At 52.8% G+C, this 23126-nt stretch overlaps 1 protein-coding gene across 1 annotated transcript in view; it reads left to right on the top strand.

The window, feature by feature from the left end:
* Positions 1-15161: 15161 nt before the first annotated feature.
* Positions 15162-23126, top strand: part of Nup210 (nucleoporin 210) — a 75132-nt gene continuing 67167 nt past the window's right edge. Inside the window, exon 1 of the mRNA XM_042679847.1 lies at positions 15162-15334. Coding sequence (XP_042535781.1) covers positions 15162-15334 — 173 coding nt within the window. The remainder of the gene's footprint in view (positions 15335-23126) is intronic.

Genomic DNA, 23126 nt, shown 5'->3' on the forward strand with positions numbered 1-23126 from the left:
CCGCGGCGCCTCCGCTGGGGGCGGGGCCTCGGCAGGCTTGTCTCCTCCTGTCCCACGCCGCGGTGCGTCACAGACCCTAGAATCCCGAGCCCAGCTCGCCCGCCGAAAGAAGGCCACGCCCCCAGGGCCCGTCACGCGCAATGTCCCGCCTGCCTCAGACCAATACCCAATGGAATTCCACCTGGCTCAGAAGGCCACGCCTCTTGGTAGGCGGGCCACGTAGGGCTGCGCTTCATTCGTGGCGGGAGGGGGTGGGACCTGCGGCGTCGCCCCGCCTCGGAGGCGTGGTCAGCGTGTCCCTCCTCCTCCACGCTTCCAGCCTATTTTTCATCTCCCGGAGGAGAGGAGCCGGGCGACGGGGGCGCCGCCGGCCCCGGGCTCGCATGCGCTCTTGAGCAAGGCCCCCGCGCTCTCTGGACCTTTGCTTCTACTAGACACGCGTGCGGTTGGTGGGGGCTACTCGTCTTCTGAGCTGCGGAGCCATGACCTCCCGCCTAGAGGTCGGCCGCGCGGCCCCCTTGCGCAGAGGGTCACCTTCCCAGCAGCCTCTCTGAGGCTGGGGGGCAGGGGTACCCCGCCCCGTCCCGGGCCCACGCGCCAGCTGGGGGTGCTGCGGCTGGAACCGGGAGGAGGCCCCACAATAGGGCCCAGAGCTCGGGAACAGTGGCCCTCTGTTGGCCCAGCTGTCCCCGCCAGCAGACAGCAGCAGCTGGCCAGGGCCGGGCCCGGGTCCCCGGCGGGGCCTGTGCCAGGACCTGCCACCGTGACGACTGCCCAGGATCGCGTGGCCCTGGGCAGGGGGGCTCCGGGCCGCCTCCCGAGGGGTGCTGCCCCCCCCCCCGTGCTCCCGGGCGCTGGCCAGCCCGGGACCTCGCGGCCCTCCGTGTGCCCTGGAGTGACGCGTAGCCTTGGGTCTGCAGAGCTGACCTGTCCTTCTCAGTGGGGCCTGGCCCCTGGTCCGCGCCAGCCCTGCGGGACTTTGGAAACCCCTCCTGCCGAATCCTTCTGCTTTCTAATTCTATTTCCCGTGGTTTCCCCAGCAGGCAACTCCATTGCAAAGTATTGCCAACTGACCCGCCAAACCTTTCCTCTTTCTCAGTCGGTGGTCTCAGCTGTAGTAATGGAAGCTAACCATTGCAGGTCGCTATGGGGAGTACTGACACCACTTTGGGGGGAGGGGGGAGGGCACTGGGACCTGTCTTTGAAGGGGATGTGGGCGCTGGGCCCCCTCCCTCACCTTCTCTTTTGGTTTCTGGCCATGATGTGAGTGGGTTTGCTCAGCCACATCTTCCTAGGGCCTCATCACAGGCCTAAATCTACAGGCCCATCAGATCAGGACCTGGAGCCTCCAAAACTATGAGCCAAAATGAACCCCCTCCCCTTTTTTTTTCCTGTAAGTGGTTAGCTCAGACATTTTGTTTATAGTGATGGAAAGCTAACACACATGGTGAGTGAGGTCCAGGGAAGGAGTTAAGCAGAGAAGGAAAAAACAAAACAAACTCTGGTGTTCTGGGCAATCTTGGAGATTCCTCCAGCCCTCTCCAACTGAGCAACTGGAGTGAGTGGGACTTTAGCAATGGCCCTGCCTCCTGTCCCTGGCATTTCCTGCAGAGGCCTTGCAGACTTGATGCATTCACAGGGCCTGTCACCAAGAAAATCTGGGCTTTAATCCTAGCCACATCTCACCAAAGCCAAGGAGCTGGTCCATCCTGGTGACCAGGTAGTGGCCCCAAAGCCCCTGCCTCCACCATAACCCCTGCTACAACCTCAGCAGGCCCCAGTCTCATCCTCAGGGAGGTTGACGCACTTGGTGGAGTGAAGTCACCCCTCCCTGCTCTCGGCTCCTGGCAGCCAGAGGCTTGCTATGCCTACAAGGATTGGTGCTCAGGAGATTCCAGGACTGGGAATTCATTAGCATACAAGGCTGCCAGCAACAAACATGACACATGCTCCCCAGCTGCACTGATGGACACACACCCCACAACTGCCACATGCCACCCCAGATGCACATTCACACACACACACACACACACACTGCCTGTTATTTTGCACTTTGCCTTTTAAAACCTAAAACACATCTTTAAAGATACCCTAACATCAACAGGACCTAATCTACTACCACCTTTTTAGTGGCTGTGCTATATTCCTTTGCAGGACTATCTTTTTTTTTGGGGGGGGGGGGTGTCCGGTTGTGGGGCCTGAACTCTGGGCCTGGGCGCTGTCCCTCAGCTCTTCAGCTCAAGGCTAGCGTTCTACCACTTGAGCCACAGCGCCACTTCTGGCTTTTTTCTTTTTTGCTTATGTGGTGCTGAGGAATCGAACGCAGGGCCTCATGCATGCAAGGCAAGCGTTTTACCACTAAGCCACCTTCCCAGCCCCTTGCAGGACTATCTTTTGTCCCTGTGCATGCATTTCTAGTTCCTTTGCTCTCAGGATGCCTCAGGGGGTACTTGATGCCCTGAGCCTGGGCATCTGACCATATTTCCACATTTAATTCTGACAGAGATGGCTAAGATGTCTGCCCCAAAGGTAGTGTTATTTTATACCTTTATCAGTAATACAGGAGGAATGTCTATGCTTGCATTTATTTTGCTAATAGGAGGAGTGTGAAGTCCTGTCTCTGTGCATTTTTAAATATATCGACATGAATAATATAGGCATTTTCTAAATATCCACAAGGAATTGATGCCATGTAAACCAAAAGCATGTATGTTCCAGTCCCTTACAGTGGTGTGGCATTCTCACAGAACTTACCCCATCTACTTTAAATCATCTCTAGATGGCATATGATACCCACACAATGTCAGTGCTCTGCAAACAGTTGTTAGATGTGAGAGCCCCAGAAACCGAGCTGTGAGACCTGAAAGGACAGGGAGTTTGGAAGGCTTCTCCCAACATACTCTCAGGACGCTGAGAGTTTCCTGAAAAGGTCCATCAGTCCTGGCTTGATAGGAATTCAGATTTCTATCCTGGATGTAGGTTTAATTCCACCCCAAACTTTCTGGGAGCATGGGGATAGACAAAAGCCTATGCAAAGTCATTTACTGCTTACCTCTACTTCCTATTCCTAAGATAAGGAAGTCATTTATCAGTTAAATAAGATTGTACCACAGGATTGGTGCTTGTGACTTCAAGAATATTGTTACCGGACTGGGAAGGTGGCTCAGTGGTAGAGTGCTTGCCTTGCATGCATGAGGCCCTGGGTTCGATTCCTCAGCACCACATAAGCAAAAAGGAAAAAGCTGGAAGTGGCGCTGTTGCTCAAGTGGTAGAGCTAGGCTAGCCTTGAGCTGAAGAGCTGAGGGACAGCGCCCAGGCCCAGAGTTCAGGCCCCACAACCGGACCCCAAAAAAAAAGAAAAAAGAATATTGTTACCTTACTTTCTGCACATACACCCCTGAACCCTACTCAATAAATACCTTGTGTAAAGGACCTTGGGCACATGAAGCAGGCAGAAGACCTCAGGCCCTGGATGCCCCAAACCTCAGTTCCATGGTTTGGTCTCCATTACTGCCCCGTCCCAGGACATGGTGGGTCCTGACAGATCCTTTTTTTTCCGTTTGTCCTAAGGCTTGAATTCAGACCCTGGCGCTGTCCCTGGTCTCTTTTTTGCTCAAGGCTAGTGCTCTACCATTTTGAGCCACAGTTTCACTTCCCATTTTTTGAGTGGTTAATTGGAGATAAGAGTTTCTCAGGGACTTTTCTGCCTGGGCGGACTTCAAACTGATCCTCAGATCTCAGCCTCCTAAGTAGCTAGGATACAGGTGTGAGCCACCAGCACCCAGCTCAGATTATTATTATTATTATTATAGATTATTATTATATTATTTATAGTGACAAAGAAAAACGTCTATACGGGGGCTGGGAAGGTGGCTCAATGGTAGAGCGCTTGCCTTGCATGCCTGAGGCCCTGGGTTCGATTCCTTAGTACCACATAAGCAAAAAGAAAAAAGCCGGAAGTGTCGCTGTGGCTCAAGTGGTAGAGCGCTAGCCTTGAGCTGAAGAGCTGAGGGACAGTGCCCAGGCCCAGAGTTCAGGCCCCACGACCGGACCCCCCCCCCCAAAAAAAAAGAAAAAAATGTCTATACATGTTTGTACAGGTGCATTTGCCAAAGCAAGTACTGAGGTTTGGACTCAGGGCCTTGGATTTGCTAAGCAGGTGCTCTACCACACCCCTATGCATTTTTGCTTTCGTTATTTTTCAAATAAGATCTTGCTTTTGTTGAGGTCAGCCTGGACTTTAATCCTCCTACTTATACTTCCCACATAGCTAAGATGATAGGTATACACTGCCACATCTAGCTTCATCATTGGTCAGATGGGGCCTCGAGAACTTTTTTGCCTGGGCTGGCCTCAAACCATGATCTTCCTGCTCTTTATGAGTAGCTGGGATTACAGTCATGAACTACTGCACTTGGCCCAGGTGCAGTTTTAAAGTTTTTTATTGGCAGTGTTGGGATTTGAACATGTACTGCTTAGTTATTATTTTGTAACCTCAAAACTCAAAAAGTAAGACCAAAGCATTCACTGTCTCCTTCAAGTCTGGTGGTCTTCTTTGCTGTTAATCTGGGTGGTAGTTGGCTGGTGTGACTGGACAGTTGGGGGTCTGCTCTGGCTGGGATGACTCAGCCTTCTGGGCTAGTTGTCCATTAACCCATAGCTTTTTACATCGTGCCAAACAGCCAGCCCCAGTGTGTCCTCGTGGAAGTAGCAAGATTCCACAGCCACCACCATCTTCCAATGTCTTCTCTGATTCACTCCCCTTGATTCCATTCACCAAAGCAAGTCACATGGCCAAGCCTACATCTAGGGCAGAAGAGAGACACTGCCAAGGTCCATGAACAGCGGGATGCAGGAATCGCTGGGGCCCTCATTGCTGTCATCTACCCCAAGCCCCACGCTCAGCAGATGGGAAGGCGATCTCCATAGCAACCAGTCCTGAGGTGCAGATAGCAAGGATGTCTCATGGAGGCTGCTGACTGCTGCCTACATGTGACCTGGAGCCACACAGAATCCTTCTGGAGAGAAGGAAGAAGAACATCCTTGAATTGTCAGCCTGGAGACATGAGATCTGGAAAGAGGAATTAGGTTGGAGTATTGCAAAAAAAAAAAAAAAAGCTCGCACCAGTGGCTCACACCAATAATCCTAACTACTTAGGAGACTGAGATTTGAGGATCCAAGTTCAAAGGCAGACAACTCCATGAGGCTTTTACATCCAGTTAACAAAAAAAGCCAGAAGTGGGGGTGTGGCTCAAGTGCTCATAGAGCACCAACTTTGATCAAAAAGCTAAGGGAGAGTGAGAAGCCCCGAGTTCCAGCCCCAGTACTGGCAGAGTGTGTGTGTGTGTGGTGTGTCTTCCTGTTGAAAGTGGAGAGGGTGACAAAGATACGAGCATGCAGGGGAAAGTTTTCCAACCCAGGGGAAGCTATCCTCCCTCGCTGTGAGGCCCGAGGGGCACCGTGGTCCCGCCAGCCTGCTGTCCTCATTTCTTAGCGCAGGCAACAGCAGCCGAGTGCTCTTGCAGGGTGCAATGCCTGAGCCAGAGCGTCTGGTTCTGCGGCAGTGGCTGCTGGGGTGTGCTTCAGACAATCAAATTATTTCCTAATTGGAGTCTCCTGCTTAATCAGCTGCTTGCTGAACATTTGTGCTCTCAGCGATTTCCCTGTCAACACCTCCACCTCTAAACTGCTCTGGTCTGGCTTCAGGATTCTGCCCCTGAGGACAGCTGGAAGGGGAGGGGCCTGCAGGCCACCCTGAGAGACAGGAAGCAGCTGCTCCCTCAACATCAGTGACCTCACTGGGCTTCACAGCCAGCCACCAGGCCAGCCAGCAGGTGTGCTGTTAGCTCCTCACGTCCTCAAGGGTGGGTCTCTGCCTCTCTCTAGACCTCAGTGACCATGAAAAATCTCCAACTGGGCACTGGTGGCTCATGCCTGTAATTTCAGCTATTCAGGGGGCCAAGAGCTTAAGGATGGAAGCTTAAGGACGAGCAGACACATCCTTGAGACTCTTATCTCCAGTTAACCAGCAAGAAAACCAGAAGTGGAGGTATGACTTAACTCGTAGAGCACCTATTGTGAGAAAAAAAAAAAAGCTAAGCAAAAATGCAAGGGCTGGGCACTGGTGGCTCATGCCTATATCCTAGCTACTCAGGAGGCTGAGAACTGAGGATTATGGTTCAAAGCCAGCCTGGGCAGGAAAGTCCATGAGACTCTTATGTCCACTTAACCATCAGAAAACCGGAAGTGGTGCTATGGCTCAAGTGGTAGAGTGCTTACCTTGAGCTGAAGAGCTGAGGGACAGCACCCAGGCCGAGAGTTCAAGCCCACAACTGAAAAAAAAAAGGGGGGGAGGGAAAGAATGCAAGGCCCTGAGTTCAAGCCCCAGGAAAAGGGGTGTGTGTGGAGAGAGTGTAACATTAACTGCTAACTCTCAAACTTTCATGTTCTCGGGAGCTGGGAAGGTGGCTAGTGGTAGAGCGCTTGCCTTGCATGCATGAGGCCCTGGGTTCAATTCCTCAGCACCACATAAGCAACAGAAAAAAGCCAGAAGTGGCACTGTGGCTCAAGTGGTAGAGCGCTAGCCTTGAGCTGAAGAGCTGAGGGACAGCGCCCAGGCCCAGAGTTCAGGCCCCATGACCAGACCCCCCCCCCGCAAAAAACTTTCAAGTTCTCTTAGTTTTCCATCACTATAACAAAACACCAGAGGCAATCAATTTATGAGACAAGGTTTATCTCAGCTCATGGCACTGGATTCTCTTTGGTTTCAAAGGTAGAGGATCCTACTGAGAGCATGTGGCGCAGAACTGACTTGAGCCAGGAGTCCCCAGAGTTGCTCCCCCCCAGGGCCTTGGGACACCCTAAGTGCTCTATCTCACCTCCCTGTGGGGTCCCCTGGGGCCTAAGCCTGCAACAAGGACAATCAACCGCCAAACGATAGTGGATCCTGAATTCTGTTAATTGAGGTTGATCTGAGGGTGAATAGACTCAAGCATGCTATGAATAGGTTCAGCATGCCAGCTTTAGAACCTAAGTCCCATCCACCAAAGGAAGCGTCCTTTTCTATCCTGCCTGACCTGTTCGCAAAGCTGCCTCCAGGTGGCGCTGTGGACCAGCAGGTACCGGTGAGGTTCTTTTTTTTTCTTACCCAGGTGGGTCCCTAGTGAGTGGTGCCTTGGTGTCTGGTCCAGGGAGGCCAGTCTGCCCCTGGGGGCCAGGCCAGCCAGGGAGCATAGCGGCATTGCTACTTGATGATGGGCAGTGGCTGTCTCCAGTCACAGGCATTTCCTTCCAGGGACTTAGGTTGCAGAAGTTGCTTTTCAGAAGTGACACTTTACATACTTGCCTAAACGATCCAAACAAGTCACTGTAAAGATCACATTGAGAAAAGCTCTGAGTGGCTTAGGTGAGTGGATGAAAGGCAGGTGTGGGGGCCACCACTGCCTTACAGGGAACTAATGAGACAGCTCTCCAGCCTCCCCAAACCCCAGCACCCCGCCCCAGCCCCAGCCCCCATAACCACCAAGCCCACCCAGCCAGAATCTGGAGAAAAGTTGGGGAATCTGCACTTGAGCCAATCCTTCTGTCTACATCTGTTAACAAATTGAGTCCCTTCCTATAGCCTAGTCCACTCCCCTTCTCCACAGCTTAGCACGCTCCCTTCCTAGGCAGCACTAGGCCCATGTAGTAAAGGCAGTAAATATTCAGCTTCCAACCCCCTTTACTATGGGATGGCACTTGGGATGGGCACTTGGGATGGGCAGACAACAAGAGCCCCTTAGAGTGACATTCAGGTCTGGGCAGCTGCAGGATCCCTAATCTACTATTAGGACAGCAGCCATAAATCCTAGTCCGACATGATGAAGCCCCTGGCCCACATGTCCACACCAGGGTCTCCGCCTCCTAGCCCCTTCTAGCCCGTCCTAAACCTAGGTTATATAGGTCATCCCGGACAATAGCTGGTGGTGCTTCTCACTCCTCCCTGGAGGAGTCTTGCCGGCCCCTTTCCGGGCAATAAACCTTTCTTTGTTCTCTGTACCTGGATGTCTGCGTGGTTCTCTGGCAAAGTCTATTAATCTTAATTTTGCTAAGATTGGGATTACAGACACATACCACCACACTAGGCTTATAGGTTGAAAAGGGCTCTTCTGAACTTTCACCCAGGTTGGACTTGAACCTCAGTTCTCCCAATCATGAGTATGATTTGTCTTTTGAATGAAAAATTCTTTCCCTTGGGCTGGGAAGGTGGCTAGTGGTAGAGTGCTTGCCTTGCATGCATGAGGACCTGGGTTTGATTCCTCAGCACCACATAAGCAGAAAAAGCCGGAAGTGGAGCTGTGGCTCAAGTGGTAGGGTGCTAGCCTTGAGCTGAAGAGCTGAGGGACAGGGCCCAGGCCCAGAGTTCAAGCCCCACAACAAACAACCAAACAACAAAAAATTCTTTCCCTTTAAGGACAGCTCTTACCTGAGGTTTCTCAGAAGGGATCTCTCGAACTTTTCTAGACAGCCAGGCCTTGAATTAGGATCCTCCCATTCCTAGCCTCCCAAGAACTAGGTTCTGGGCCTGAGCCTGAGCCATTTGTTCCTGGCTCTAGTCCCCTTATTATTGTTATCTGGTGTTGGAGATCAAATCAGGAACTCAGGCAGGATAGACAAACACTACCACTACCGGTGAGCCACACCCACAACATTGGTGCTGGGGCTTGAGTTCAGGGCCTGGGTACATGCTAACTTACACACACAAAATCTGTAACTTTAAATCTCAAATAACTGGGCACTGGTGGTTCATGTCTGTAACCCTAGCTACTCAAGAGGCTGAGATCTGAGGATCACGGTTGGAAGCCAGCCTGGGCCAAAGGAAAAAAAAAAGTCCCTGTGAGACTCTTATCTCCAATTAACCACTCAAAAACAGGAAGTAGTTGTGTGGCTGGAGTTGTGTAGCACTAGCCTTGAGTACAAAGAGGCTCAAGGACAGTACCCACCCCGAGTTCCCCACAACCAACAAAACAAAACGAACAAAAACTCAGAATTAACCAACCACGATCACTATATCTGCCTTGATTTGTTTTTTAATATCAGTGACAGGAAAGTTCATTAGGAAAGAAATGGAGCAGAGAAGACAGCCTGAGGCACATGGATGACGCAGGAACTGCAGCAGCCCCACACCACCACACCACACCGCGAGCAGACGGCAAGATCAGCTGATAGGCCAAAACCTGCCTGGCGGCAAACAATGTGGGGGGTTACAAAAGAACTAGGAAGTGTGGACCAAAAAAATGAAGACATGACGTTGTGGGCACATTTCTTTTCTAATAAACGTTTCCATCACCTTTATTATGTTTGTTTCTTGCCTGAATTCTTCTCCTGCCAGATAGAAGGAGGTAACTTGCTGCCCTGAATTTCTGGTAACATATTTGGTGCTTCGGCTGTGAACTTGGGGATGAAGTATGTCTTTTTCTGACGTGGACTGACCGAATGGTAACAATACGTGGAAATACACGAAATTCCTCTTGTACATTTCACAAGCAATAATAAAGACTAGTGTTTGGTAGTTTTTAGTATATTTACAGAGTTGTGCTGCCATGACCACTGTCTGATGGTAGAATGTTAAAACGTTCTCTTCCCTCTATCACCGGCCTCTGGCAGCCTTCTACCCTTCTCTATGGAGCTGCCCACTCTCACCAGGAACACATGGTGTCATGGGATTTGTCCTTGTTTTCATTGCCTTCTTTCACTGAGCATGATGTCCTCAAGGCATGTGGTCACATGGACACCTCCCCCCCCACCTTTGCGAACCTCTTCATTAGCAGGCCCAGCTCCACCTCTGACTTTTTGGTGGCCTGGCTGATTTTGAACCCTGATCATCATCAGATCTCAGCCTCTGGGGTGGCTAAGATTACGGCGTGAGCCACTGGTGCCAGCACAGTAAGAGTCTTAGTTTGACTACAGAAATCCCTTCGTGTTGACAAAGGAAGTATCTCCTAAGCCTCCAGGAGGAGGAATGTAAGGATGGTATACACACACACACACACACACACACACACACACACACACACACACACAAACAGCCTTTCAACTAAAATGAATATATTCTGGTCTCACATATTTTCAATGATGGCTAGCAGATCGAAATGCTCCCTGACATCGGAAGGACCAATTTTCCGCTCCAACAGCTGAGGGTCCCCAGTCTTGGCCCAGGCTTGCTACAGTCACACTGGAAACGATTCTTCAGAAACAAGGGAAAAACAAAACAAAACCCACAGTCGGCTGCATTTCTGCGCTTTCCCTCTGTGTGTTGGCAATTTGGCATATTTTTTTCTCCCTGGAGAATGAAGTTGTCTGCTTTGGTCAGCCACCATTGCCTTCCACACCCACCGTTTGTTCCCCGGCCACTGACATCTCCCCATAACTAGCTTTTCCCATGGACACCCCCCATAGGAAGAAGGGTCTAGAAGTTCCTAGATCATGTTGGGGTGATATGTAATCACTCTCTACAATTCTTTCCTGTACTGTTATTACCCCTCCTCCTGCACATTAATAAATCATTTCCTCCTATTTAATCCCATTGTCAGTTCATTTCAGCAAACCTTAGAGGGTTTTGGCTGTGTGTGTGTGTGTGTGTGTGTGTGTGTGTGTGTGTGTGTGTGTGTGTGTGTAATTTCCCTTTGCTCTGGCAACCTCCCAACACCATATTCATATCCAGTCCTAGTGATCATCCTTTTGTTTTGTGCTGGCAGTAGTGGATTTGAACTTGCTAGGCAGGCATTTTACCACTGAACCATACCTCCAGCCTTTTTGTACTGTTTTATTGTCAGTCACGGGGCTTGAACTGGGGGCTGAGCCTTGTGTGCAGGGTTTTTGGGGTTTTTTTTGAGGTGGACTCTTACTTCCTGACTGAGTTCTGCCTATTTGGGTTTCCTATGCTAGCTGGGAGGACAAGTATATGCCACAGACCCAGCTTCTTCCTTTGAGATTGCGTTTCCTGGAGTTCTGTCCAGGGCTAGCCTGGACCAGCAATCTTCCCCATCGCAGCCACCCAAATAGCTAAGATTATAGGTATAAGCCACTGGCAATCTTGCTAGAAACTCAGTAACTTTCTCGGGCACACTGCCAATAGATGGCAGAGCCTCAACCCGGCCAACATGCATGCAGGGTTTTACTGTGAGCTGCTAGGTGTGGGGGTGGGGTGGGGGGCTCAGCCCACTCTGGATATGGCAGTAAGAGTGGGCACTGTCCATGGGGAAATTTAGGATACAAATGGACTCAAGGTTGTTTTATGGCCATGCATAGGCAGAATTAAACAATGTTAGAATAAAGTAAAATGCACATCCCCCAAAAATCCTGGTGTAAGTTCTACAGCTGCAGCTTTTTTTTTTTAACCAAATCTTTTTTTTTTAATTGTGATAAAAATATACCTAATGTAAATTTACCATCATTTTATTATTTCTTTTTTAACTGGTCCTAGGGTTTGAAGTCTGGGCCTGGGTGCAGTTCCTGAGCTTCTTTTGCTCCAGGTTAGCTAGCGCTCTCCACTTGAACCACAGTGCCACTTCCAGCTTTTTCTGGAGTAGTTTATTGAAGATAAGAGTATCATGGACTTTCTGCCTGGGCTGGCTTCAACCATGATCCTCAGTTCTCAGCCTACTGAGTAGCTAGGATGACAGGCATGAGCCCCCAGCGCCTGGCTGCCATCTTATTTTTAAGTGTATCCAATTCAGTATCATTCAGTATGTTCACACTGCTTTCCAACTAATCTCCTGACTTTTTCATCTCACAGAACTTCCCCCCCACCACGGGATGCCCAGCCCTTGGCAATCACAATTCTACCTGTCCTGGATATGAAGGTTCTGGGATCATGGGCGGGCGAGCTTCCTTCACTCAGCCCGGGGTGCCTGAGGCTCAGTCATGTCATTACTCGTGGCAGAACTGCCTACTTTCACTTCCAGGCTGCATAGCATTCCACATGTGCGCACAGCAGGTCCTGCTTACCCATTTGTGGGTGACCTTTCACTGTTCTCCACCTTTTGGTTTCTGTCAGTGATGCTGCAAATATCTAGTCATGTCTGTGCTCTCAGTCCTTTGGAGAAAATCCCACAGGTGAGATTTCTGGCTAAGAGCCAAGTGCACAAAAGACCCCCAAGTAGCATTGTGGCTAGAAGCATAAAGGGTTCTCATCTTGTAGAGACACCAGTGGAAGGACAGGATGTCCTTCGTGTTCCAAGCAAGACAGTGGAAGGCTGGCTTCAGAAGAAGAGCAGGCCATGGACTGTAGCCACACATTGGCTTTCTTGTAGTCTTTCTACTTCTGTAACCATTTGAGGCTCTCCATTGTAAATTATCCTCCCTCCTCCCACCTGGAACATGGACTTCAGGAATTAAGCCAGGCCTTGTGCATGCTAGGCAAGTGCTCTATTTCTTGATCTAATCTCTCAGCCCATTTATTATTTATTTTGAGACAAGGTTTCACCACCTCTTTTTGCTGGAGCTAGGCCTCAAACTCCCAATCCCCCTGCCTCAGCCTCCTGAGCTTCTAGGACTACAGATGGAGTCACCAAGCTCAGCTTGTAAAATGATTTTGGAAAGTTACTTGTTTCTAATAGGATAAAGTTAATTGTCTTAAAAATTCTCTTGGGGCTGGGGATGTGGCTCAGTGGTAGAGTGCTTGCCTAGCATGCATGAAGCCCTGGGTTCCATCCCTCAGTACCACATATAAAGAAAAAGCCAGAAGTGGTGCTGTGGTTCAAGTGGTAGAGTGCTGGCGTTCAGCAAAAGAAGTTCAAAGACAGTGCCCAGGCCCTGAGTTCAACCCCAGGACTGGCAAAAAGAAAATTCTCTTCATCCTAACATGCTATAGACTGATGGTTGTGGCTGGGTCTTGTGCTTGGCACCTTCCAACTGAGAGCCCTGAGAGCCAGCCTTGGGTGCTGAAAGCCAGGGCTGGCCACCGCCAGTGAGCCTCAGGCCCTGAGTCTGCAGCAGGGAACAGCAGTTGGTGTAATGGGCTAGCATCTCTGTTTCCTTTATTTATTTCATGGCTATTTCTATTTTGGCAACAGATACTGGTTTTCTATTTATAGAAACAGTAAATCTTGCTTCTTAAATATTTGCAAACACTTTGACTTAAAGACAAATAGGAAATAACAGTACAGGTGGTACTCAGATATTGTAAAAAAAATTTTTTTAGGGTGCTAGGAAATGACAGAAGTTTGGGAGGCACTGATAACAGCTTGCAGGGAATATTTCCTTATTTGTCAGGCAGACAAACTGTCTCACACTAGCCTGTAATTTCTTCTGTTCCTGAAGGTCTCTGTGCCCAGGGGCCAAATGGTCTGCTTAGCCCCCTTCCTCCTCTCAGAGAAATACTGAAGAGGGCCCAGTGGAAGGAAAAGGGGTTCATTATGAATCATTTTGTGTATAGGTGTCTGTGTGAATCTGTTTCCTTTCTCTGGGTTACATGTCCAAGAAAGTGAATGCTTCTTTTTAATAAATTACTTGCCATTATTTACAACCAAGATGTTTTACCTTACAATCCGTGTTATTGATTTCTCCTTGATAGAAGATCTGGCGATAGAGACAATCCTGAGCCCTTCAGCCCCTGGGCCCTGCGTGAGACGTTTTACTTACTGCTCTACCTTCTGGGCAAGGGATACGAGCATATTTATCTGCTTGTGTACCGGTAAGCTTTCCTTCAAATTCATTTGTGTATTCTCTGTGGAAGACCCTGGTTGCCAACAGGGAAGTGATGAAATTGTGAGGGGAAAGAATCCCCCAGCCTTTTTAATTTAGCCATCTGACTCAATTACTTGCTCAAAATGAATGGGGGGGGGGGGAGGTGGGATAGTTCAGTGCTAGAATACTTGCTTAGTACGTTAAAGGTCCTAGGTTGGATACTCACAATAGGGAAAAAAATTAAAGATAGAGAAAATAAATGAAAGAAGCTGGGCACAGGAGCTGCAACCTGTTACCCCAGCTACTCGGGAGGCAGAGAGCAGGACAGGCATAAAAGTTTTGAGATTCCATCTCAACCAAAGACGACAAGTCGATCGCAGATGCCTGTTACCCCAGCAACAAGGGGAAGTACATAGGAGTATCAACGCCCAAGCTGGCCTGGGCACAAAGCAAGACCCTATCTCAAAAATAACCAAGGCAAAGAGGGGTTGGAGTGGTTCAAGTGGTTCAAGTGATACAGCACCTGCCTAGCAAGCACCAGGGCATGAGTTCAATCTCCAGTGCTATTTTTAAAAAAGCATACAGAGGAACACACAAGATGATTTCACAGCCACTCCCTCGGCCGCTTCTTCAAAGCAGGGAGCACCTGGCTCCATACATCAAAGATCCCCCCCCTCTCTGGAGGTCTCAGATCCCTCCCATCACACACAGCCCGGGTCTAGGGTGTGCAGACTTCCAGGGTGAACCCCAAGTACTGCTAGCTCCATAGTTTTGGAGGGGCAGGCTTTGGGCCCAGTGAGGGACCACCTCTTCCTGACACCCCGCCGGCCGGACCCCCCCAGCCGGGGACCCCGGTTCCTCCCTGACACCCCGCCAGCCGGACCCCAACCCGGACCCCCCCAACCGGGGACCCCAGTTCCTCCCAGACAACTGGAGCCCCGGGAGCGCAAGGCGCGGATGAACCTGGGGCGCTGCGAGCGTGTTCTGGGGCCCGGTGTGCCTGCCCTTCGGGGTAACTCCCGACGCTTCTAGAAGTCAGGGTGCGGGGCCCTGAGCAGGGGGGGCTCCCGTGGCAGCCCGGGCTGAGCCTGGGGCCCTCTCCTGCGAGGGACGTCGAGGCAGCGCGGGCCCGCCACACGTCAGAGAGCACGGGCAACCCGCGGCCGTGAACCGGGGCAGGGCCGGGGCGGCCGGGACCACCGCGGCCCAAGCAGCGCCCGGCCTCCCGCGCGGCCCGGGGGCGCTCCGCCGGCGCGCGCCCGCTCCCCCCACCACGGGGGCCGCGCCGGCCTGGCCCTTCACCTCGCCCCGGGGGCGCGCCCACCAGACCCGCCGCGAGGCCCAGGAAGTGGGCCGGCCCCGCCCCGCCCCGCCCCGCCCGCCGCGCCGTCACCTGCGGGCCGGCGGCCGGGCGCGCGGGCCGGAGGGCGCCAGGGGGAGCGCGCGCGCGGGCGAGCGGGCGCCGGGTCGCCGGAGGGGAAGCGCGGCGGGGATGGCGGCGCGGGGCCGGGGGCGGCCGCGGCGGCTGCTGGCGCTCGCGCTGCTGCTGGCGCTCGGCCTCTCGGCCGCGGCGGCCAAGCTCAACATTCCCAAAGTGCTGCTGCCCTTCACGCGGGCCACGCGCGTGAACTTCACCCTGGAGGCGTCGGAGGGCTGCTACCGCTGGTGAGGCGCGGCCCGGGCGGCGGGCGGCGGGCGGGCGGCCCGCGTGGCCGGCGCGAGGCCTAGGCCCGGCGGCCGCGGAGCAGGTGCGCGGCGCGGGGCGGGGCCTGCGGCGGCCGCGGCCGGGGCGGAGGGCCGCGCGTGACCCGGCGGCGTGCGCGCGGGGCGCCGCCTCTGCGCCGGCGCCGCCGGGGACGGGGCGCCGCGTGGGGCCCGGCCGCGCGTGCGGCGCCGGCGGGGGCGGCGGGGCCCGGGAGCGGGCTGGGCTGGAGGCGGCCTCCGCGGCTCCTGCAGGCCGACGCGGGCCCGGGGTGCCGGGCCGGGCGGGGGCCGCGTGGCCCCGGGGAGCGGAGGCCCGGGCCGCGTGTCCCGGCGCCCGGCTCCTGCGGGAACCGACCGAACGAGCCCGGGCGGTGGAGACCACCGGGCCTGTTGGCCGCTTGGGGAGGAGCACAAGTTGGGCTGAAAGGGGTTTTTTTGGGGGGGGCGGGAGACCGACCGGGGGCCGTTGACTCGGCGAAATGCGTGGGGCCTGGTCCCGGGCGCGTGCGGGCCGGCCCGCGGGGTGGGGGGGGTCGAGGCACCGCGCGGGGGCCCCGGCCGCGCCCCGCCGTGCCCCGCCCGCGTACCCTGCCCCGCCTGCGCGCCCCGCCCGCCCCGCCTGCGCGCCCCGCCCCGCCCGCCCCGCCTGCGCGCCCGCCCTGCCCTGCTCCGCCAGCCCGGTGCCCGGGGCCCTCGCCAGGTCGAAGCCTAAGACAGTGCAGCCGCACTGCTGAGCCGCGCGCGCGCGCGCGTGTGTGTGTGTGTGTGTGTGTGTGTGTGTCTGTCTGTCTGTCTGTCTGTCTGTCTGTCTGTCTCTGCCTGCCTGCCTGCCTGCCTGCGTCTGTCTGCCTGTCTCTGTCTGTCGTTGAAGCTTCCGCGCGGTAGTCGGCCTGCTCACCCGGGGCCCCGGCCCACACCGCCCGTCCTCCACACCGCGTGCATCGCCGGCGTCTGCAAAGCCCGGCCCAGAATTCACGTGAATTACCGTGCCCGCCCAGGCCGTGGCGTTCCGGGGTTGGCGTTTGAGGCGGGGGAGCCCTGGTCTCCGGGTCGACCTCCGGCTGGCCGCCGGCGCGGTGCTTTCCTGCCCGGGCCGCCTGCCGCCTCGTGCGGGCAGACGCGTGCGCTGCCTCGGGAAGGGGCCTGTGGAGGGGAAGCTGGGTAATAAAGTCAGATTTCAAGGGAGCCCCTGTGGACGCATTTGTGTGCTACTTCCTGTGAGGCTCTGAGGGTACCTCCATCTCCGAGGACCCTTTGTCTCTTCCTTTCCGGTGTTTCCAAGGCTCCTTTTTCCCTTTCCTTTCCCTTCCCTTCCTTTCTCTTTCCTCCCCTCCCTTCACCTCCCCTCCTCTTTCCCCTTTTCTAACTTTCTTTTCTGAGAGGAGATGAACAAAGTGGACACTTGTTTACTTGATGGGAGGAAGGGGAAAACCACTCCTAATCTGTGCATCACTGAAATGCTGAGTACCTCACATATTTAGTGTCTGGTCCTTAGTTTACGTTGTAAATGTGACTCCTTAGCTGAGTGTCTCAGAGGTGTTTGGTGGTTGCATTTTTCCCTTCACAGGACAGTGTTCTGTCAATCAAGCAGTAAAAATGTTAGCTTTGTTTTTAGAAATGCTGTTTATTGTAGTGCAGTCATCTATTGCCTTCATTTTAGATTCTCCTATGGAGCCTATGAGTTGGTAGACAAGCTCTTTACTACAGTCACAAAATCCTCGGAGGAAATTATCTGTTTATCTATGAAGTTCATTGTTAAGTCTCTGCAATGAAAACAAAAATCCTGGGGGAGTTTTGTTGTAGAGTTCCAACTGTCCTAAAATTTATCATTGCATGTTGGTGCCAGTGGCTTCAAGGTTATTCGTCCTGTTTGTTGATTTTTAGTATCAAATAGTGGGACAATTTTGGGTGAGGGGAACTACAGACATCATCTAGAGCAAGCTGCCCACACGAGAGATTGGAAGGCCCAGACTTCAGACTAGGGAGTGATGGTCACAGAGTCAGGTAGCTTACTGACAGAGAAGGATCAAGCCAAGTAAGGGCCACTGGGAGGCCTCCTTACCTCCTTGTTCCTGGGGACCTTCAGCCTTCTGCTCACTTGGAGTGTGCCCACCCACCTCAGCTGCCACATTAATTGATCCTTCTGGTTGTACCTAGCCAGCATTGCACGTTCCTGATTCATTTAGATAATTTACTCTGTTGTGCTCTATTGAGAATTATTTGTAAAGTAAATTTGCATCAGTTTCTTTAGAAGGCATGGATTCATATGCAAAATGACACCCTGAAAGAAACTTGAGAGAATCAAGAAAAGGACACCTGACCCTAGTCCTTCAACTCCAGTATAATCCCTGGCACCATTTTGGTTTCCTTGAAGAGACTGCTCCCTGGGCATGTGAGGGAGGTGGCGTTCCTGGGAGATCAGATAGGGAAGGGAAGGTGGGCAAGGATGTTCTTCTAGTGAAAGTCAGGCCATCCACTGGCCCCTCTACAGTGTAATTGTACTGCCACTTGCCCTGCCTAACGCAAATAGAGACCAAGCCTGAGCCTTTTAGCCTGAGGTCAGCCGTTGGCTGCTCTTAGGGGAAGGAGGTCACGCTACCTCCAGGCCCTGGGTAAAGTGGCCCTCACCAGCCCCTCCCCTAGACATAGCACCCAGTGTAATTAGCCTTACCTGGTGTAATTGGCCACCTCCTTTCTTGTCTCTTAAGCTGCTTGATGTGTTTGCCAGTCTTGGTCCTGGGCCTCGGCATGCCTTCTCTCATATGTGCTGCAGCCCTCAGCAGGGTGTGAGGGTGCTCAGTCAGAGCTCCTTTTGGGTGAGAATCTCTTACAAACAGATGAACAATAATTGTGACTCTTTCCTATGAGCTGGATGTTGTTCAAGGTCCTGGGGACGTTTCAGAGGAGGAGCAGATGGTGTCCTGCTTTCCTGGTGTGTAGTTGAATGGGGGAGTTGACTAATTAAGAAGATGCAGGAATGAATGTGCAGGAGACTAATGTGTTGTGGGACAGGTGGTCAGGACACATCTGGTTGGGGTCCAGCTGGAACTTGAGTGGGCCTTGCTGGAGGAAGTTGCAGGTTTGAGGGCCGGGGGTGGGACTGAGTTCATTGGAAGAGCTCACAGGAAGCAGTGAATTTGGAGTGAGGTTAGAGAGGTTGTAGAGGCCTCGGCTGCAAGGGATCTTGTGGGTTTTGGTTAGGGGGCAGGAAAGGGTTGCTGGGTCAGGTGTTGGGTTGGGCTGGTAGATGCTGGATCTTTGCGACCTTACCCTTTCCTAAACACCCTCAGGGCCACCTGTATCTGAGGCTTCCCCAGGACTGGCCTTGGCTGCACAGCTGGACTGGGACTGTGCTTCGCCCCTGTCCTCCAACAGGCAGGAGGGAGGTGTGGGGAAGTATCTGTTGAGTTGAGCTGCTGCTGGGGTTGTTTTCCTTTGTGGGTTCCTACTCTGCCTGGGTTCCAGCAGCCTCTGAGGGAGGGGGCTCCTGCACTGCGGATGCTGCCTCGGTCGCTGCCTCGGTCGCCACGCAGGGCGGTGCCTGGACGGGCTGGACGTTGCCACCCGCGTTATCCTGGTTCCTTGCACAAGTTTCACTTCTCCCTCTTTTTTCCTCCCCACTGTAGCTTCTGGCCTGACCTGGTGCCCTGGGTTCCTGTGGCCCTGCCCAGCTCTCCTCTGCTCTGGCAAGTTCTGTGTGCCAGCGTGAGAAAGTCACCCTTCCCTGTTTACTTGCCGTTGGCTTATTTATTTGTTGGTTATGTAGTTATTACTATTTTTGCCAGACTGGGGATGAAACCTAGGGCCTTGCACATGCCAGGCGAGCGCTCCGTCAGCGAGCTGCACATGCCAGGCGAGCACTCCGTCAGCGAGCTGCACATGCCAGGCGAGCGCTCCGTCAGCAAGCTGCATCCCTGGTCCTTTCAGATCCCCTCTCAGTCCTTTACATACCCTCAGAAACTTTCCTCTGCTCTCAGAATGTTAGCATTTTTTCTTTCATTTTAAAAAGAAAAAACATTTGTAACAAAGCCTAGGACTCTCAGCATTGGTAGGCGTCCAGTTCAGCGCAGTGACAGGAGCATTCTCATGAGTGCCACCGTCAGCCACCTCCGACTCTTCACTTGTAAAACTGAAACTCAGCATCCGTTAAACTCTAACTCCCTGTTTCCTCCTACCCCAGCCTGGTAACCACACTTCTCCTCTCTTAGCACTTGTGAAAAACGAGCCTGTCTTCGAGAGCCTTTGCGGCCAAGGGTGTCTTTAACCCCGGTCTCAGAACACTGGCTGCATCTGGCGTTTGGCAGATCACATACATTGTCTGTTTCCAAGAATCTGTAAGACTTACTTTTACATTACTTTTTTTGGAAAAGAAAAGATACGAGTGGTATTCGGATGGAACTGCACTGAGGTGACTTGGAGGGCTGCAGGTGGGTGTTAGCTTCCCGTTGCCATGACAAAAGATACCTGAGACACCCGACTTTCAAGAGCAAAGGTTTACTTGGCACATGCTTTCACAAGTTTGCTGCTTCTTGGCCCAGGTGCTTTGGGCCTGTGTCAGAACGTCGCCTCATGATGAGACTGTGGCAGAGGTCAGTTCTCTGCCTGGTGGCCATGTCCCCCAAAGGCTGTGACCTTCACTGCTACCCACTGCAGCTTTTTTTTTTTTTTTGCCAGGCATGGGCCTTGAGCTCTGGGCCTGGGCGCTGTCCCTCAGCTCTTCAGCTCAAGGCTAGCGCTCTACCACTTGAGCCACAGCGCCACTTCCAGCTTTTTCTGCTTATGTGGTGCTGAGGAATTGAAACCAGGGCCTCATGCATGCAAGGCAAGTGTTCTACCACTGAGCCACTTTTCTGGCCCCTACTTTTCCTTCTTATTAGGTGATTTAGGTATTTTGTTGTAGCTGTGGAGAGCTAACACAGGAAGATTCAGAGTGGCTACATTAGCGACCCTCTCCACGCCAGGCCCAGCGGTTCTGATTCCCGAGAGGAGGAGGGGTGATGAGAGGAACTGATGGGTCCATGCAGGAGTTGCCATGTGTCTGAACAACAAAAGCTGGTCAGGACGAATCCTGGTGAGAGGGGCTCGTAACATGTAGGGAACAGCATAGCAAAGGAGAGGAGGGGGAGAAGCTGGGAGCCAGGAGAGGCTTCTGAGCAGAGGTTAGATTTGATGTGAGATGGTTTAGGCTCCAGCCAGGGCTGCACCCTTAAGCCAGTAACTTCATTCCTCTACCAGTGGCTCCAAGGACATCTATGGTTGGATGGAGAAGGGGCTTTATTTTGTTTTTTATTTGTTGTGCCAGTCTAGGGCTTGAATTCTGGGCCTGGGCACTTTTCCTGAACTTTTTTTGCTCAAGGCTAGCACTCTGCCACTTGAGCCATAGCTTTTTGGTGATTAAATGGAAATAAGAGTCTCGAGGACTGTAACGTGCTTGAGCTGGGCTGGCTTCAAACCCTGGTCCTCAGCTGCCAGCCTCCTAAGTAGCTAGCCCAATGCCTGGTGGTGACGGGCTTTATAAGGAGGGCTTCATGGGAGGGGTTGGGACTAGGCCTCAGGGAGCAGGGTGGACAGGTTCAAGCATGGGTAACCCCGATTTGGAACAACCGACACTCCCGTCTTTCTTTAGAAAGCAAAGTTCTAGTGCTAAGAATCATGCTGGTCTGCAAGCCCCTCCTCATTCAGGAGCCCCCCCTTATTCGGGAGCCCCTTCTTTTTCCTGAACTTGAGAGCTGCGATAAGAGCTTTCTGTTTGCGATCTCACCCAGTTACCCAGTCCTTGGTAGTTGGACACTGTTTTTATTCTTATTGTTGGGAGAAGGAAATGGAGGCCCTAGGAAGTTAAATTACTGGCACAAGGTCACATGGCTGGTTGAGTGGCAGCTCTGTATCATACCTCACCTGCTGTTGAGAGAAATTGAGGAGGCCATGCCTATCTGCCCCCCCCCCCCCGTTATCTCTGCACTGTACCCTGGTCCCCAGAAGAGACAGATGCTCCATTCTGATGTGTGTTTCTTGCAAGATGGTGGTGAAGAGGGAGTGGGCAGTGGTGCTAATTACCAGTTGTGTGTGCAGGAGACACGCCTCCTGGGTGAGTGGTGATTCACTTCACCTAGGGAGGCAAGGGGTGCTCTCAGCAGGAAAGCCACTGGGCCTGGCTTCCCAGAGCAGCGGTGCTCCAGTCAACAGGCGCCCTGTGGATATCTTCTAACCCAGCCAAGGGCAGGGCTTGGGAAGGTGGGGGGGGGTTGCGGTTGCTGAGTAGTCTAATAATTTTAAGACAGTCGCACCTCTTAGCACCCAGGGCCGATAACAGAGCAATAAATGCAGCCAGCAGATAAGATAAAGGCCTGCCCGTGCCTCCTAGCCTCATCTCTGCCCATAGGAAACAGGCCTGGGACATGAGTCCCACAAAGCTCTGTGCAGAAGGAGTTATGACAAATGGTAAAGTGCTGAGACCCAGCAGCAGCAGCAGACTAGGCAGCCAGCCACATCCCCACACCCAGCCTCATTTGCACAGATCTGCTCTCCTTTGGACCCTATCCAACACAGGGGAACTCGCCCTAGCGTCTCTGCAGGTGGTCAGCTTCCTCCTGGGACATTCTGAGGCCCCTTAGCGCCACAACTTTGAGAGGCATGAAAACCCACGGAGGTGTGCTGGCATAGGTGCGCATCTGTGGACTGGCTGTCCACATCCTCCAGCCAGCCTCGGCCTCCTGCTCTGCCTTCCTCACAGGAACGGGGGATACCGGGTAAAAGAGTGCTTCACCTCCTACACTGCCAAGCTGAACTGCTGAACTGAAGCCCCTGTGCACAGCTACTTAAAGATAGTTGCAAAAAGAAAGAAAGCTTTTTGGACAGTTGGAAAAGTGAATCGTAGAAAAGAATTAAAAATAAAATTCAAAAATCAGAAAATCCTTTTTTTTTTTTTAAACCTTTATAAATTGGGCTGGGGTGTGGCTCTGCAAGCCTGTATGAGGCCCTGGGTTTCGTTCTCAGTACCACAGAGGAAAAAGTGCTTTAACAAATTATAGCCAGGCACTGGGGGCTCAAGCTTGTAATCTTAGTTAGGAGGTGAGATCTGAGGCTTGAAGTTTGAAGCCAGCCTGGGCAGAAAAGTCTATATATTCTTCAATTAACTAGTAAAAAAAAGCTAGAAGTGGTGGTGTGGCTCAAGTGGTAGAGCCACTATACTCCAAGGCTGACCCAGACCCAAAGTGAGACCCTCTCTCACAAATAACCCAGCACAAAGAGCTGGCAGAGTAGCTCGAGTGTGAGGACCTGAATTCAGCAGCCGTTACCACCAAATATCCATGTGTGGATAAATAGGCAGTGCACAGAGGATGTGAAGGGTGGTGACACTACTCTGTATTGTAGTGTAAGAGTGGGTACATGTTGGGCATCAGCGGCTCACGCCTGTAACCCTCGCTACTCAGGAGGCTGAGACCTAAGAATCACAGTTCAAAGTCAGCCCAGCCAGGAAAGCCCGTGAGACTCTTATCTCTAGTTTATCACTATAAAAGCTAGAAGTAGAGATGTGGCTCTAGTGGTAGAGAGCTAGCCTTGAGCAAAAAAGTTCAGGGACAGCACCCAGAGTTCAAACCCCAGGACCCATGCAAAGCGAAAACAGCTATCCATTTGTCCCAGCCCCCAGGGCCTGCAGCACCAAGGATGAGCCCCGCAGTAAACCGTGAACGAGAGCGGCTTGCACAGGGGTTCATGCACCATGATGCAGTGGGGGATGGGGCTCATGCAC

Source organism: Dipodomys spectabilis, unplaced genomic scaffold, assembly GCF_019054845.1.
Source record: "Dipodomys spectabilis isolate Male_0828 unplaced genomic scaffold, ASM1905484v1 ptg000054l, whole genome shotgun sequence".
Taxonomy (NCBI): domain Eukaryota; kingdom Metazoa; phylum Chordata; class Mammalia; order Rodentia; family Heteromyidae; genus Dipodomys; species Dipodomys spectabilis.